The sequence below is a fragment of the Eschrichtius robustus genome, chromosome 5 (genome assembly GCF_028021215.1).
Source record: "Eschrichtius robustus isolate mEscRob2 chromosome 5, mEscRob2.pri, whole genome shotgun sequence".
Lineage (NCBI taxonomy): Eukaryota > Metazoa > Chordata > Mammalia > Artiodactyla > Eschrichtiidae > Eschrichtius > Eschrichtius robustus.
Genome location: NC_090828.1, coordinates 71606404 through 71623587, shown reverse-complemented (window position 1 = coordinate 71623587; position 17184 = coordinate 71606404). Strand labels below are relative to the sequence as shown.

General features: G+C 39.1%; 1 protein-coding gene across 5 annotated transcripts in view; it reads right to left on the bottom strand.

Annotated features, from left to right (window-relative positions):
* Nucleotides 1-14071, bottom strand: part of RBMS1 (RNA binding motif single stranded interacting protein 1) — a 208018-nt gene extending 193947 nt beyond the window's left edge. For 2 of the 5 annotated variants that reach the window (XM_068545019.1, XM_068545018.1), the window contains exon 1: nt 13836-14071. In XM_068545019.1, the coding sequence (XP_068401120.1) occupies nt 13836-13910 (75 nt within the window). In that variant the 5' untranslated portion in view covers nt 13911-14071. The remainder of the gene's footprint in view (nt 1-13835) is intronic. The other 3 variants (XM_068545017.1, XM_068545021.1, XM_068545020.1) reach the window with 3 other exon arrangements.
* Nucleotides 14072-17184: the final 3113 nt, after the last annotated feature.

Genomic DNA, 17184 nt, shown 5'->3' with positions numbered 1-17184 from the left:
AGCAAGAAAAAAATATATATGAGATTTTTAGAACATCTAAGAAAAAGTTTGAAGGAACAGAAGCCCATAGAGCAGCATGTCCTATTGCTTTCTAAGCACATCTATTCCCAGCCTTTGTTTTCACAATATCCAGGGTATATTAAAAAAAAAAAAAAAAAAAAAAAAAAAAAATCACAGGGGATGTTAGGAAATTCTCCGAACACAAACTAATTTTCAGCTGATTATCATGCTTATATCAGACAAGGTGATTGGATGACACATCATCAAATAAACGAAGCCTCAAAGGGAGAATAAAGAATATAAAGGAGAAACAGTTACATTTTGAGATGCATTCAAGAAAAATCCAAAAGCATGTCATCTGTTCTTAAGGGCGAAGTTTCAGTTATAAGCTACTTTTCAAAATTAATTTTTACCTGATAATGAATATTCTCTCTCGCCCTTCAAAAGAATTATTTTCTTAGAGTCTATGCCAACTATCATACTATAAATTTTGAAGAAATCATCGGCTGTATTTAAGAAATAAGCATTTAAAACAATAATTTTCCATTGTGTTTTATTATCAGTTACTTAAAATTGGTAAGTTCATAAATAAATAAGAAGAGATATCCTTCTTACAGATTTCATGAAACTATACACAATGACATTCTCTCTGCATAGTAACCAACACTGAGGTGTGTAACTTGAATTTTTAGATGGATTATTTATAATCCTTTAAAGTGCAATTTATTTAAGGGTTTAAGCAATTCATAGGATAAAGGATCTTTCTAATAAATGAGTAACATTAAAAAGATGATATATTTGGATAAATCGTTCGAAAATCAGAACTGATTTTGCCAAATGTACTTGTGATGTAATAATTACCACCCCCCCCACCCAAACCCCAAACTTGACTTCATTGCTGAGGATTAAGAAGGACTGGAAGATATCAGTTGTCCCAATATTGATGTATAGACAATGTCAGTCCAATAAAAATTCTATGAGATTTCTTTTTTTATGAAAATTGATAAGCTTATTCTAAAATTTATTTTAAAAGGTAGAAGATCTAGAATAGTTAAGGCCACTTTGAAGAATACACAGTTAATATATTGCTCTGGTAATTAAGACCAGGTAGTATTGACACAAGAATACATACAGAGCCAAACAAAAAGTCCAGAAAAAGAAACACATAAATGTGGTCACCTGATTTACAACAAAGGCGGCACTGAAATTCAAAGGGGAAAATGAAAATGTCTTTTCAATAAATGCTGCTGGATCAGTTAGATATTCATATGGGGGGGAAATGAATCTTGACCCTATCCACAAACACAAAAATTAATTAGAAATGGATTGCAGAGCTAAATATGAAAGATAAAATACAGCTCCTGGAAGAAAAAATAGGAATATAACTTCATGACCTTAAAGTAAGCAATGATTTCTAAAACAGACACAAAAAGCGGTGAACATAAATCATAAACTGAACTTCATTAAAATTAAGAACTTCTATTTATTAAAAGATAGTAATCAGAAAATGAAAGGGAAAACTGAAAATTGGGAGGAGATACTCTCATACATATATATCTGATGAACGATTTGTATCCAGAATTTATTTAAAAACCTACAACCAATAAAAAGGACAACCCCATATAAAAAGCGAGCAAAGGGAACCCTCTTGCACTGTTGGTGGGAATGTAAATTGATACAGCCACTATGGAGAACAGTATGGAGTTTCCTCAAAAAACTAAAAATAGAACTACCATACGACCCAGCAATCCCACTACTGGGCATATACCCTGAGAAAACCATAATTCAAAAAGAGTCATGTACCACTATGTTCATTGCAGCTCTATTTACAATAGCCAGGACGTGGAAGCAATCTAAGTGTCCATCGACAGATGAATGGATAAAGAAGACGTGGCACATAAATACAATGGAATGTTACTCAGCCATAAAAAGAAACGAAATTGAGTTATTTGTAGTGAGGTAGATGGACCTACAGGCTGTCAAACAGAGTGAAGTAAGTCAGAAAGAGAAAAACAAATACCGTATGCTAACACATATACATGGAATCTAAAAAAAAAAAAAAAATGGTTCTGAAGAACCTAGGGGCAGGACAGGAATAAAGACACAGACATAGAGAATGGACTTGAGGACACGGGGAGGGGGAAGGGTAAGCTGGGACGAAGTGAGAGAGTGGCATGGACTTATATATACTACCAAATGTAAAATAGATAGCTAGTGGGAAGCAGCCGCATAGCACAGGGAGATCAGCTCGGTGCTTTGTGACCACCTAGAGGGGTGGGATAGGGAGGGTGGGAGAGAGATGCAAGAGGGAGGAGATATGAGGACATATGTATATGCATAGCTGATTCACTTTGTTATAAAGCAGAAACTAACATACCATTGTAAAGCAATTATACTCCAATAAAGATATTAAAAAAAAAAAAGCAAGCAAAAGGTTGAGTTTTATGTTATGTGAATTATATTCAATAAAGCTGTTATGTTTAAGAAGTGAGCAAAATACTTGAAAGACACTTCACAAAAGAGGAGATCCAATTGGCCAATAAATATATGAAAAAGTGCTCAACATCATTAATCATCAGGGAAATGCAAATTAAAACCATAATGAGATACCACCCACCAGAAGGGCTAAAATTAAAAAGACTGACAATACCAAGTGTTAGTGACATACAGAGCAAATAGCTTTCTCACATTTTGCCAGTAGGACTAGAAAATGGTAATATCTACCATTTTAGGTGAACATACACATATCATGTGACCTACCAGTTCCTCTCTTATGACTAAATGCATATGTTGACCAAATGGTATGAACAAGAATAATTACAGCAATTTTATTCATAACAGCTCCAAATTGAAATAATCCAAATGCCCATTAATAGTAGAACAGATAAATGAATCATGATATATTCTCTAATAGAATACTACATAGCATTAAAAAAAGAAATCGACTGTTACACATAAGAACATGGATGAATCAAACCAGAATGTTGATGAGCTAAGGAGGCCAGATACAAAAGGATACATACGATAGGACTTCATTTTTATGAAGTACAAGAATAGGCAAGGGCTTCCCTGGTGGCGCAGCGGTTGAGAGTCCGCCTGCCAATGCAGGGGACACGGGTTCCAGCCCTGGTCTGGGAAGATCCCACATGCCGCGGAGCAACTGGGCCCGTGAGCCACAACTACTGAGCCTGCGCGACTGGAGCCTGTGCTCCGCAACAAGAGAGGCCGCGACAGTGAGAGGCCCGCGCACCGCGATGAAGCGTGGCCCCCGCTTGCCGCAACTGGAGAAAACCCTCGCACAGAGACGAAGACCCAACACAGCCAAAAATAAAAAATAAGAAATAAATAATAAAAGCTCACCAGGTGATTCTAATGTGCAAGGTTGCTGTGAATACAAAACACCTAACGAAAAAAAGAATAGGCAAAACCAATCTACAAAGATAGAAGTAAGACTAGCAGATACCTTTGAGGAGGAAACTGTGAGAAGGGGCATGAGGGTGCTTTCTGGGTGCTGGAAATGTCACAGAGTGACCCGGGTGGCCATTACATGAGCATAACAATCTATATATTTAAAATGTGTGCGCTATACTATATATATGTTCTACCTCAAATAAAAATTTTAAATAAACAAGTAAATAAAATTATCTCGTGCTCCACAATGGCAAGAATCATGCCTCATTTACATATTTGCACCTTCCAGGGCCTAATACAATGCCTGCTCAGTGTTTGTTGAATTTAATTAAATTGCCCACCAGGTAGCTCCAACTCTATGGTCTCAGCTAGATGATTTTAGTACAACATGTCTGAGTGGTCAAGAGTAGAACTATAGTTGTGCACTTGCTTCCTGCAGCCTCCTTTTAAATTCCCAACGCGTTCATGTTTAAAATATCTGGCGCTTTTTTTTTCTTTTCCAAAAAGGGAGATAGGAGTATTTGCATACTGAAAAACAACCCCATTTGCAGGGTTTAACAAGATTCAAATCAAAAAGGCAAAGGAAGAGGAAACAAAGAAAGGTGCTCCTGTGGCGCCCTAGAAAGCAGATGTTCATTAGGGCCCGGACACACAGATGACGATCACCATGTGCTTATCTGAACCAGCTATCGTCAGAACACACAGTCAAATCAAATTTTGAAGGCTCAAAGGATATGCACCGAAGAACATCCCGAACTGCTGAGACATGAATTTGAATTTGGTGACAGAGACAGAGGGGTAGAAAAGAACACTGTCATTTGAAATCCTATTTATATGTTAAGATATAATCTACTCTTTAAAAAAAGCAATCGAAATCAACATTTAAGATTTTTGCTATTAAAATTAAAATCTGAGGAACTATTACCAAGTAAGAAACACACCTTTTTTTAGTCTTTTGCCAATCAGAAAAATACTTTTGTGGTTATTTTTAGATAAAGAATATTTTTGTGAAATATTCAAGAAACAGAAAAAAATGGCTACATATGATTTTAAATTTTATTATGGGTACAGAAAAATTGTATGCAGCTTACCATTTCACTATGTCATATTTAAGTTCCAATCTCATTAAGAGCACACATTTGGCATCAAAACACTTTTTATTATGCTAATTATATTCTCTTTTGTTCAAAGTATTACATCATGCCTGTGCTTCTATAACACTTATACATTACCAAATACAATTTTATTAAAATTTTCCATATAAAATTGGATAAGGAATCAGAAAGAAAATCCCATTTAAAGAGGGAACTGTAATTAGCAAATTCTTAATCATAATCTGTAGCATTAAGAGGTAGCAAAGATTTTTTTTTTAAGCCAAACTAAGTCAAACCCACTTGGGCAGACGCAGTGGGAGTAGCTTGTATGCAGCCATCACCCTGGCAGATTCACCACTGGGCACACAAACGTGTAGCTGGTCAGAAGCCAGTCCACAGTGGCACTACTGTTACCGCGCAAGAAGAAAAGGTAGAAGCAGGAATGGAGGAGAAAGGGGAAGGAAGGAGTGGGGGAAAAGGAGACGGGAAAGAGGAAGCACACTTTGAGATTACCCAACCCCCTGGACCCTTGCCATTCCTACTTTGCAGGCCCTTGGGCTTTGTCTAGCTCTTCACCTCAGAGTCAAGCCGCAATCCGGAAACAAAATACCAAGGGATCTATGGTCTGAGTCGTGTTCTAAAGCATAGACTGGTCCCATTTTTGCCCTCCTTTCAGGGGAGGATTCTTAACCTGTGCTCTACAGGCTGAGTCTCAGTAAAAATCTGAGGTTAATGGGAATGTGCCATCATCAGATTCTCAAGGTTTGAGGTTCCCCTAAGAGTTATGAACCATTGTTGGACCAGGACCTGGTGAAAATAAGAGAAGTGATGGTATTGAACAATGTTTTCTTTGTCTTTTGATATCCTTCTTGTTACCAGTCTCAAGAGCTGTTTGCTTGATTCCGTGCTAGAGAAGACAAGGAAAGCTTGTGAGGCTGTAGTAATCTAGTCAGTGACGAGCTAGGGATGAAAAGCCCTACTTCTTAGAAAGCCGGGGACTGCTTTATGAAAACTGGGGGTGGGCTAGGAGGAAAGGGAACAAGAGATGATCAGTGAGGCCAACACAGGAAAAGAAAACAAGTAAGCGGGGAGCTAGTCTCAGGAGCGAGGAGTGAGGAGCGAGGACGTCTCCCAGGGTCTTAACTCAGCAAGAAGCTCCCGAAACCACAACTCCCAGCTTCGCAAATCCCTGACCCACGTGACTCCACAAGCCACACCTCCCATCTCTTCTTGAAACCCTGCCCCCAGTCTTAGAAGCTCAAAACCCCTTCTGAGGGACTAAGGGAACTCGTCTTCCCACTGCCCCTCAGGTGAGTTAGGGAAAACTCCTCACTCCCCTAAAGGGGGCAAAGATGGGTTCCCCGAATTCCAACTCTGAATACTCACCGCCCCCCCTCCTCCCAGAAACATTGTCCCCTTGTGATGATTTGGTTCTATGGTAGGACCAGTACAGAACAAGTGTATGTGAATTATAAAGTGGGTTACTTTCACAAGCTCTTATGGGTTGGCTGGGGACCCTATCATTAAAGATAACAATTTATATATGAAATATACTAGATGAGTTTCAAGTTCTAAATAATTGATAAGTGAACTTTTGGGAACAAAACCTGTTGGAAAAACAATTCGCTTGTAAGATAAGGTATACCCAATCACAGAACAAATCACATAGAGCTCTAAAAAATATCATTTGCCCAGCTATAGAATTTCAGCTATAGAAGTTTCTCTGCTAGCCAGTTCTTTCTGTGCTGTTGTTGTTAATAAAGGTATGCAAATAATCATGTAGAATAAAACCTAAGAGCTGAGATTAGGAATTGTTTTTTTTAAGGCTTCCATTTTTAAAACAATGCAATTAATCAAAGCTGCCCATTCTTATTAGTAAATTTTTCAACTTATAAAAAACAAAACTAGTATCATGTAAAGAAGGCCCACCCACTTGCAGAGCTGGGAAGATGATGCATTTTTCCTTCAAGATCAGTAAAAATTATTTATGATATCAATGAAATGATCTAGTTTTGTTGCACGAAAACCATCCCTGAAATTGCTCTTTTTCTGGACCCAGCAGCCCAACAGCACTTGTTCAATGGGTAGCCAGAGGGATAGGTTCTGTGTCTCACACTGAGGCCAGAGGATAATATGACTCCTGACGGACATAGCTCCATTGCAGAGTAAACAGCTTATTTTAAAAGAATTAAAGATAGATAATGACCAAATAAAGAGAATAAAAAGCTATAACCAGGAAAGATCAGGAATAATAAAAAAATCTGTTATTTTCTGAAGAAATGCCAGCTCACAATAGACACATTATCACCATGTAGATTGCAGGCACACAAAGATGTAATTAGCAACATAACAAAACTCCAAAGAAGGCTAATAAATTAGGAGAAATAAACATCACTTCAAATGGTTTAAACAATAAATGTAATATTTCTATATTTCTATATAACCATTATGTCATCATTTAAGAATTATATTCTCGGCCTGTCACAACCCTAATAGGTGGGTTTAATAGCACATTTAAAAGCATAAAACTGGAAAAATAATAATGTAAAATAAGGTAATTGAATATGAAACTTTGAGGAGAAGGAGTTAACATAAAGTAGAAAAAGGCGATATTCTTTAAAGTTCTAAGTAGTCATAAAAGGATTATAGAGCAGAAAATATACAAAACAATGGTGACTATCATTTCAAGAAATTTTCATTCATTAATCTAAAGCCCAATTCTTTCTAAAATTCCCAGGTTTACTAGAACTTTTATTAGCACTTTACTTTTTCTCACAATACACATGGCACTGTATTTAATCCCACATACAGATCTGAGTGCCTTCCTGTCACTCAGACCCTTGGTTGGTATGCTGCCTTCCTGGGTGTACTATTTTGTAAATATCCTTTGCTTATGTCTTGAATTGTGTCTATTCTGTCTTCCCTGGCAGCTGGAGAGCAGGGACCAGATATTACACTCCCTAACCTTTCCCAGTATCAAACGCAGAGAATGGTGCTCTGGGGTCACTAAGGAAATACGATCGCTTAGTTAGTATTTTAGCCCTTCATGAGCCTCAGCAATTTCCCACAAACACCAGATTAAAATTTAGCTTAATTCCAGAATACAGATGTTACAGCCATTGTAGGCAATCATCCACCAGACGTTGATTTTGTGTGTTTACAGTAGCAGATTTATAAGCAAGTTAGCTGTTGATATAAGCATCTAATCTCTCTTTTAGAATCTAGGTTTTCATATCTGTCATCCAGAAGACTGTTCTCCATGCTCTAAAATGGTAAATGCATCCATTGAAGAATTAGCTAAAAGACAATGTATGGAGAATGACAATGTTCAGTTTTAGACTGAACATTTTCTCCTCTAGGAGGTCGAGGTGTTGATTTTTGCCCCCTTTTTCTCTCTCACCATCTTTGACACACTTATTTTCCAATGTTTGTTTGAAAATTTTAAATATTCATATAATTATTTTAAGGAGACTAGATGCATTAAGCAAAAATAAGGAATTCAAATATGTGAGATACATGTTTAGCTGGTTGGCTTGGCTGTTACCTTTCTCTTTACACTTTTCCCCACATTTCTACCTGATTAAGAAATGATTTAGTTTCTGTTATCAAATTTGTGTGCATGCTCAAATTTGCATGTGTGTTTGACACACACAATCTAAGAAGACATTTTGCTGTGTACCATCTGACCAAACTCCCGGTGGTAAATGTCTGTATCATCCAAGTGCTGCTTCTCCCGAGGCATAGCCGAGTTCCACCAGGTTTTACTACTTACTCGTTAAAATGATACAGCAGAGAAACCAGAACATTTACATTCATTCCACATAAAATCCCCAAGCCCAATGTTCAATTTTGAATATATGGTTTAATTTTGTACCAAATATTATGGCACTGCATTTAAATCACTGACATATCATTACTACACTTTCTTTAAAATAAGCGATGTTACATTGAATAAAACACTTCCACTTAAGAACAACTGGATATGTTCCCGCTTATTCCTGTAATACCCAATGAATGAGATAAAAAGCTAGGTGGCTGAATGTCATATTTAACGTTATACAACGCTCAGTAACAGAGATAATTATAATTCTGAACACCTCAATGCTAGTTTATGTTTTACTTATTATCCATTAAATGAATAAATGTTTTTACCACATCTGAAATACTATGAAAAATAAGGATTTTCTTGAAAATTAAGCAGAAAAAAGTTTGACTCGTGTTGGTGGGGGCCAGTAATAAGAGGCAAAGACAGGCTGAGTCACCGATTTATCACATGTAACATTTCCCTCTTTGATATAATACTATGAGTTTTTTTTCCTGGCACCATATTCTTTAATAAAGACTGCCAAAAAAAAAAAGGCACTTTTTGATTCCATAAATTAAGCATGGATCAACTGATAATGTGATTCATCTTAGGGATCTTACTTCATAAAATGTTTGAAGTTTTCATTATAGGAACAAAATAAATTAACATTCAAATCAAACTATATTGAGATTTCATTAGAAAATCAGGCTGAGTTATTATATTCGTAGATTTTGGTCTATAATTTTTTTCTGGTCTAAGAAAATTTTGCATGTACTCATTCAGAATAATAATAGTCACTAACAAGCATTTATTTAGCACCTACTGTTCTGCAAATCAAGCAAGGAAATAGGGAGGGCTGATAGCCTTTGAAGAGAGACTTAGTGTGGGATAAGGACACCATGCTTGGGGAAAATAAACTTTAGGGAACTGAGCATCCAATAAAAAACAAACTAGACAAGAAATTCTTCATCTTTAAAAAGAATGAACAACATTTAGGTGTCCATATCATTTTTACCTCCATTCTAGATCTTCCTCACATGATTTTTATTGGTTAAGCAGACATAAGGGAAAAAAAGAATTTTATTTTCTGGCAACTCCCTCTTTAGTAAAAAGAAAAGGGAAAAAGGTCCCTTTGTCTTTAAAGACCTACGACTTAAAATTTCAGTACTCATTAAGTAAGCTGGGGTAATTTAAAAGTTCCAAAAAACCACTAAGCAAAATACAAAGTCTGAGAAATATGTCAGTAAAGCTTAAAAAAATGTTTTTCATGAAAGTGTATTACATGGAAATTGCCCATATTTGAATTTAAATTCGAAGCCAAGATTACCAAACATGTAAGGTATATATAGTTATACTGATACTAAATGACTGAATACTTTCCTACTTCTCTTCACTTATCTTTCCCTGTTCCGTTCTAGGAGCATAAGATTTGTCTCCCAACATATAAAAAAATAATATGTATTATGGAAATTCAAAAGAAATGGCTACCCAAGGGGAAGGGTGCTACAATATTTCATCATAATGCACCTTGATTTTTTAGCATTTCCATGACCTTGAGCCTTCCAACACCACTTCCAGATAGCCACAATATCCCGCTCGCTTAAGGAAATAAGGTGTATTCATCATGTAAAATATTGTATTACTGTATTGATGCATTTAAGCAAACTTTATTCATCTCACAAACGTACTTACTTCTCAAGACACAGAGCAACCCAAGTTTTAATATCATGCCACTGTACCTCCAATTCACCTTAATATACTCAGTAGTTCCACGTATCAAATCATGACCCCTCATTCCTGGAGAAACAGATTGATACAATATTCATTTGACTATGACTAAGGAAAAGTTAAGGAATTCAACAGAATGTTAATGTACCCAAAAATTCAATTCAGAAAAGCTGCTTTTTTTCTAGTAGCTTCACTAATAGAACACCAAATTATATTACTCATTATTTTTCAGATTTTGAAGCTAGGTTCAGGTATGTTCTTTGGCATACACTTATACAAAAATGGCTTTAAAACAAAAATTTGTTCTAGAAACAAACATTTCTCTAGTGTAGAACATTTCCTTAGGACACAAAACAATATAACTATGAATAAAGACACAAATGTGTCAAACTGCTTGTAGCTGGTATGAAATATTAGCTAACCATGTAAAGAACATTTTGTACTTCCCTTTTTTCAGAAGAACTAGAATAAGTATTTCGATTTCCATAAATATTTGCATACACATATTGGCAGTAACGTACATCATGGTATCTTTGAAACAAACAGAATTCAAGGGTTGCCTTGCAATAAGTGAAAACGTCTACACACAAAATGTTAATTAAAATATGTTACATTATCAGAATTTTTCCTGTGTATCTGAAAAGTAGATACCAAATTTAATTTTTAGTAATATGGCATGCCACTTAATAATTTAGAAAATCCTTTAGAACAATACGTGCTTATATTTATGAAGCTACATCAACCTGTATCTTAGAATGAATGTGTCAGGTGACAAAGAGAACCCTGCTGTGATAAGACCATCCTTAACAGAGAAATACAAAAAACTCAACAAGCGTGTAAAATCAGGTTACTTGCAATCTCTGTTACTCTATGCTAAGGCATTATGAAAATTTCGCAGTCTCCTTCATTTCCACCCATGTCCTCCCTTTCTATAACATCCTCAATTTTACTTTATGTTTAATGCAGCTGTATTACTTTTTCTAATAATTATCTTTTTCTGTCAAAGCACAAAGCATACCAATATGGTCACACACTGTAATCTAGCTCCACAGGCTTTTTTGGTTGTTGATTGTTAGTAGAATGCAGAAGTAACTAATATATTTTTATAGAGAGAAATTACTAAATTTTTTCAAAACAGACTCTGGATGATTAACATACGAAGAATGATTTGACATATGTTAACTTTTTACGGTATGGCAACAAAACTCATTTTCAAGTGCCATTTTCATTGGTATCTATTCCTTGTAATGAAAAGAAATCCCATCTGTTTATTCTTTTTCAATTCAAAACACATCCATCTCTTGATCACAAGTTTAAGTCAAATATCACTTGGTAAACGACCGTGCCATCCCTCAGTTTTTGATATAGCTTCCACACAGAAGTTTCAAAACAACTCTGTCTAGCAAACACATCACTGTACTTTAAACAGTGATGTTTTCTATCCCATATTTCAGGAAGGTTAAAACACACACACACAGAGGCAAGGATCACCACTGTAGACAACAGATTCTACGTCAGTTTATTAACTGTTTAGGTAGATTAGGTAACACTTGTTTTTAAACTAACTAACTACAAATCAAATCAGGTCTCTATTTTTTTTAATGACTCACAATACCATGTGACCAAGAGATAGATGAGATAAGGGAGACAAAAAGGGCTATGTGTTCTGAACTATGCTACCTAAAATCTGCATCTAGTCGCTTTACATTTTAGGAGATGCCTCTTCCTGAGATAATCAAGATACTTTACAACAGGGAATTTAGATTTAATTATCAAACTTTAATACCAAGTTATATAGGTCAAGTGAGTATGTATGTCTTTCTCCGGAAACAAAGAGATTCAGAATAATAGGATTTCAGATTTCATAGTAGAAACAGCAAGATATGTTTTGAGAATGTCATTTACCGTAACACAAATCAATATTAAATGCTTTATGCAGGAAGCACACTTTCAGAAAATGGGCCCTAAAGCTTTCTGGGATCCGACCCTAATTACTAGAGCAGGCTCTTGCCGTTTGTCTCTCTCTCTTCAATTATTTACGGGGCAAAAAGAGCCAAATGGCATTGCATTAGCTATATTAAATGCTATGTACTTGGTTTCTAACTTACTAATGGTACATAAAAATTACTAAGGTGAATATGCCTGTAGAAACATGGCCTTTTTTTCTTTTTCACCTGAGTGTATGTTATTTATTATTCATATAGTTAAGTGTTGAACAGGCTGTCTTTTAGGTACCCAATGCTGCATAATTTAAACAAGTGCATTAAACATATATGATATCTAAAAGGTAGAGCATTGATTGCACTTCAAAATTTCTTTGAACAACTTATATTTACAGCGTAGCTCACCAAAACACGGGTACCTCCCTCCACTCCCTGAAAACAAATACAGCAGCGACCACACAAGAATGAATGATGGGTACCCTTGCTGCTACCATCTTGCCGCTTTGTGGCGACCCAAAGTAAAATGAAAATGGGGAGAGGGGTGAAAATGAGGCCCTTGAGGGCTAAGAAATTTCAGGTCTCTATGCTCACAAGTGTCCTTTTTACATGGACACATACAAAACTATGATGTAGGTACATAACATGGACCACACACACTTGTAAGAAAGAAAAGCGGATCAAGGTTGAATCAGAGATTCTCTGCACCAGGCCAGAAATGCCCTCTGCCAGCAAGCAGGGCATGATTACAACCTCCCAAAGAAAGTTCAGAGGCTGCATCTTTTGTGATCTAGAAGGGCACCAGGAGTCAAGATAAGAGATGCTAATTGCTGAAGAAGTCTGGTGCATCCAACTTTCGCCCTCCCAAACTGTGGGAAAAAGCTTCCAAAGCAGTGAAACCCTCACTCTTCATGGACCCAATATTTTTTTTCGAGTTCAGGAGGCATCAAATTCTTATTGTCAAAATAGGATAGGCCCACTAACAACGTACCCAGGGCCCCTGGAAAGCCAGTCGCAATTTGTATGACTACATGTCATCCGCTGTGTTACCTAAGCGTGTTCCAAGGCCGTTTTTGAGAAAGCACCACTGGAAATCGATCTGTGGTAAACATGTAAGGTAGTATGTCTCTAAACTAAATACTAAGTCACTCCTTTCTCTGCATCGAAATCTGCCCATTGTCCCTCCTTTGCAGAAGCTACAGGGAAGATTAAAAGGGACATCAATGAACGCTGAGTGAACTTTGGCCACTTTTCTACCCAAAACAACAGCGTAAAAGTAGAAATCAGTAACCAGGTGAAGTGCCACACCGCACAAAGATCAAGGCGAGGGGCGGGCGCGCAGGGCCGGAGGCGGGGAGGAAAAAGTCCCGTCCCCCGCCTCGAGCCCCAGTTGTCTCGCGCGCGGGAGGCTGAGGGGCGTCCCCGGGGGGTGGGAGGCTCCGCGCCACTCCGAGGGAAGCCGAGAGTTACTGCTCGCCGGGCGAGGCCCAGGAGAAGGGCTCGAAGAGCCGCGCCACCAGCGGGTCCTGCCGCGGGCCCCAGGCGTCGGCGGCCGAGCAGCCAAGGCTCGGCGAGGGGCGCCGCTCGGCCCGCGACCCTCCCCGCTTCCCGGGCCAGGAAGGGGCCGGCGGCTCTTTCCTGTCTAGTCTCTCCCCCCGCGGCTTTCTGTAACCCGATCCCCGCACTCCGCTCCGCGGGCAGCCGCCGCCCCGCGCGCCGCCGGGCTTCGCCCAGGCCAGCGCTATAGTTAGCAACCTTCCATCAACTCCACCGGGGGTGGCGGGGGCTCGCCGCGTGCCCCTCCCGGACCGGAGCCGCGCGCGCCCCCGGCGCCCCCCGCCCCCGGCGCCCCTTTACCTTCGCTTGAAGATACTGGGGGTAGTAGTAGGTGGCGTACTGAGGGTACATCTGCTGTTTCCACACTTTGCCCATGAAGCTGGAAGGGAGCCTGCCGTGCAGGGTCGCGGGTACTTTGGGGTTTCCAAGTCTCGGTCTCTCCTGCCTCTCCCTTTCCGGCGGTGGCGGCTGCCGCTGCTCCACCTCCCAGCCCGGACCAGACGTCCTCCTCCTCCTCCTCCTCCTCCTCCTTCTCCTCCTCCTCCTGCTTCTGCTCCCAGACAGAGAGAAAGACACTGCAGAGCGCAGAGGGCACCCCGGACAGGGCGCTCGCAAGGAGTTGCCTCCCGGAGCCCGAGTGCTCCGGGGCTGCCAAGGGCTGGCGCGCCGGCCGCGCTCCGCTGCGGCGAGCAGGCTCAGCGGGGCCGGGAGGTGATCAATACAAGTGGAAAGTGCTGCGGCGGCGGCGGCGGCGGCGGCGGCTGCGCTCGGTGCCAGGCGGCATCTGGGGTGGGTGCGCCCGATTGGGAGAGGGGAGAGGGGCTGGCGTGCCGAGGCCGTGGGGGAAGGGCGGGCGGGGGCGGGGCTTGGGCGCCGCGGAGCCGGGACCGGCTGGAGGTGAGGGCTGACTTTTAACCACTCCTCACCTCCCAGGCTTGACGGGCAGAAGCCTTGGGAGCCCGAATCGCTTTGTGTTGGGGGTGGAGGGTGGGGGTAGATTGGGGAGGGGGGACCCAGCTTAAGAACTGCAGAGTGGACACCTTCTTTGGGGGGACCCAGCTTAAAAACTGCAGAGTGGACACCTTGTTTGCTTTCATGAGTTTTTATCTCCTTAAGGGGGAGGGGAGGTAAGGGGGAAAGAGGAGGAAATCTGATTCATCTCTCACTTCCCGCCCCCCGCCCCCCCCCCCCGCCCAATGATTTTTTTTTTTTTTTTTCACAAGAGGAGGAAAATGATTTAGTGCCCAACCACAAGGCTGGAGTGGGGACACCTGGGTTCGGTTCCCCCCAGGCCACAACACTAATTTTCTAGGTGACCTTGGGAGGGTTAGTGTCCTTCGGATTGGTGAGTTTGGTGAGATATGAGAGGTGAAATCATGCCCTCTGCACAAGAGGAGGCAAAGCACTCAAACACATATACACACACGCTCCTCACAACAAATAGACGGATCTTTCTAAGGGGAAGATGTCGCAAAGAGGCAGAATGTTATTATTAGAGGACACAATATAGACATCAGCTTTTCTCTGCCTCTTTCTAATGCTGCCAGACAGTCTGACAACTCCCACTCAGGAACAAGGAAACTCCCTGAGTTTGGAATATTTTAAGGCCATTTTGAAAGTCACGCTGGCATATTGTTGCAGTGTGCTTCAGTGACATATTAAAATCAATCTCTCCCTTTCTGCCTCTCTCCATCTCCTAATTGTCACAGCTCCAGACAGCCCCAGACAGCAGTGGTTCAGTTCACTACATAACTGGATATAATTTAATGGAGTTAATTGGTCCCTGAAGCTGCCTGTAGAAGACTTTTATATTCTAGCTCAACAAGAGATAATACCAAAAATGTACAAATAGGATAAGTAGGAAAGCACCTTCAAATTGGAGTTGTTGCGCATCTAATAAAATGTAATGAAAAATTAATCTGTTATTAAGTAGACCTTGATTACTCTGTTTGGTCATTTTGGTTTTCTGAGAGTCTGTTTTCATAATAGCACAAAGGTAAATCAAACTGAAATGGAATGCATGATTTTGTCAAACAGTTACATTTTTATTTGATTACATTTCAAAAGATTTAGTAAGATACTTTAAAATGATGCAATAGTGAAATGAAACCTTTATCATCTTTATATGATTTAGACAAATTTCTAGGTTATACATTTTGAAAAAACAAATGTAAGTTCATATGAGAATATTTTGGATATGCCAGGAGGCAAATCACGTTCTTTTAAAAAAATTAACAGTTAACCCATGTGAAATCCTATAGCTGAGCTTCTGCTGTATGGTGGGCCCTGTGGAGGTTAATGTCGATCTGAAGGTCGGGGTGGTCCATTGCCTAGCTAAGGGAGCTAAAAATAGTTCTTTATACTGTTTCACTGTGGGACTCTTGAATGCATTTGTTAAGAGAACCATGTGAACTAACCTGTGTTAAGAACCTAGGAGGACTAGGAATGATGGTTTACAGGAGTGACGGAAGGAAGAGAACAAGTTAAGAACAATCTCAGGAGTTCTAGGCCTGAGTTGATAAAAGAAATTACCAAACTCAGACTGTTGTACGTTTTTCTGGATGATGAAAATTCAGTCTGTTTTACAGAGCCCAGAAGCACACCCACAATTATGTAGACACTTGATTTATGACTGCGGTGGTATTGCAGAGCAGTGGAGAAAGAATGAGCTTTTCAATAAATGATTCTGGGTCAATTGGCTATCCATATGGAAAAAATGAAATTGGAGCCCTGCTTCACAAAAGGGGAAGAAAGAATTTCAAACGAATCAAAGACCTAGATGTAAAAAAAAACAAAACTATAAAGCTGTTAGGAGATAATATAGGAAATATCTTGATAGCATTGAAGTAGGGAAAGATTTCTTTAATAAGGTGACCAAGAGTACAAGATTGATCAACTTGACTCTATTAAAATTCAGAACACTGATTCATCAAAGGATTCTATAAAGAGAGTGAAAAAGCAAGCCACAAAATAATTATTTGTAATCCATATAACTACAAAAGGCTAATAGAATATATAAAGAACTCCCTGAAATCAGTTTTAAAAAGAAAAATAACATGTTAAAACATGAGTAAAAGATTAAACATGTATATTTCATAGAGGAGGAAACACAAATGTCCCTATAACATTTGAAGAGATACTCATACTCATTAGTAATAAAGGAAATGTAAATTAAAATAATAATAAGATACCATTTCACACTCACCAGATTGGCAAAAATTAAGAACTCTGAAAATAATAAGGGTGGGTGAAGATGTAGAAAAGGGGAAAATCTCAAAAACACTGCTTACTGGAGGAAATGTAAATTGGTACATTCACCACTTTAGAAAACAGTTTGATATTCCCCAATTTATTTGCATGTATGCTATGGCACAGTAATTGTAGGCATCTACCTCAGAGAATTCCATCTATCTGTGTACCAAGAGAAATGTACAGGAGTGTTCATAATATACAGAAAGTAACTTAAATGTCTACCAAGTGTAGAATGGATAAAAAGACTGTGGTATATGCCTACAACGGAACATTTTGCAGCAGTGAAAATGAATAAACTATAGGTAAAAGCAGCAACACGGATCATTTCAAAATTGATGTTGCAAGAAGCAAGTCAACATAAAGCATGATTCCATTTGCATGAAGTTGAAAAACAGAA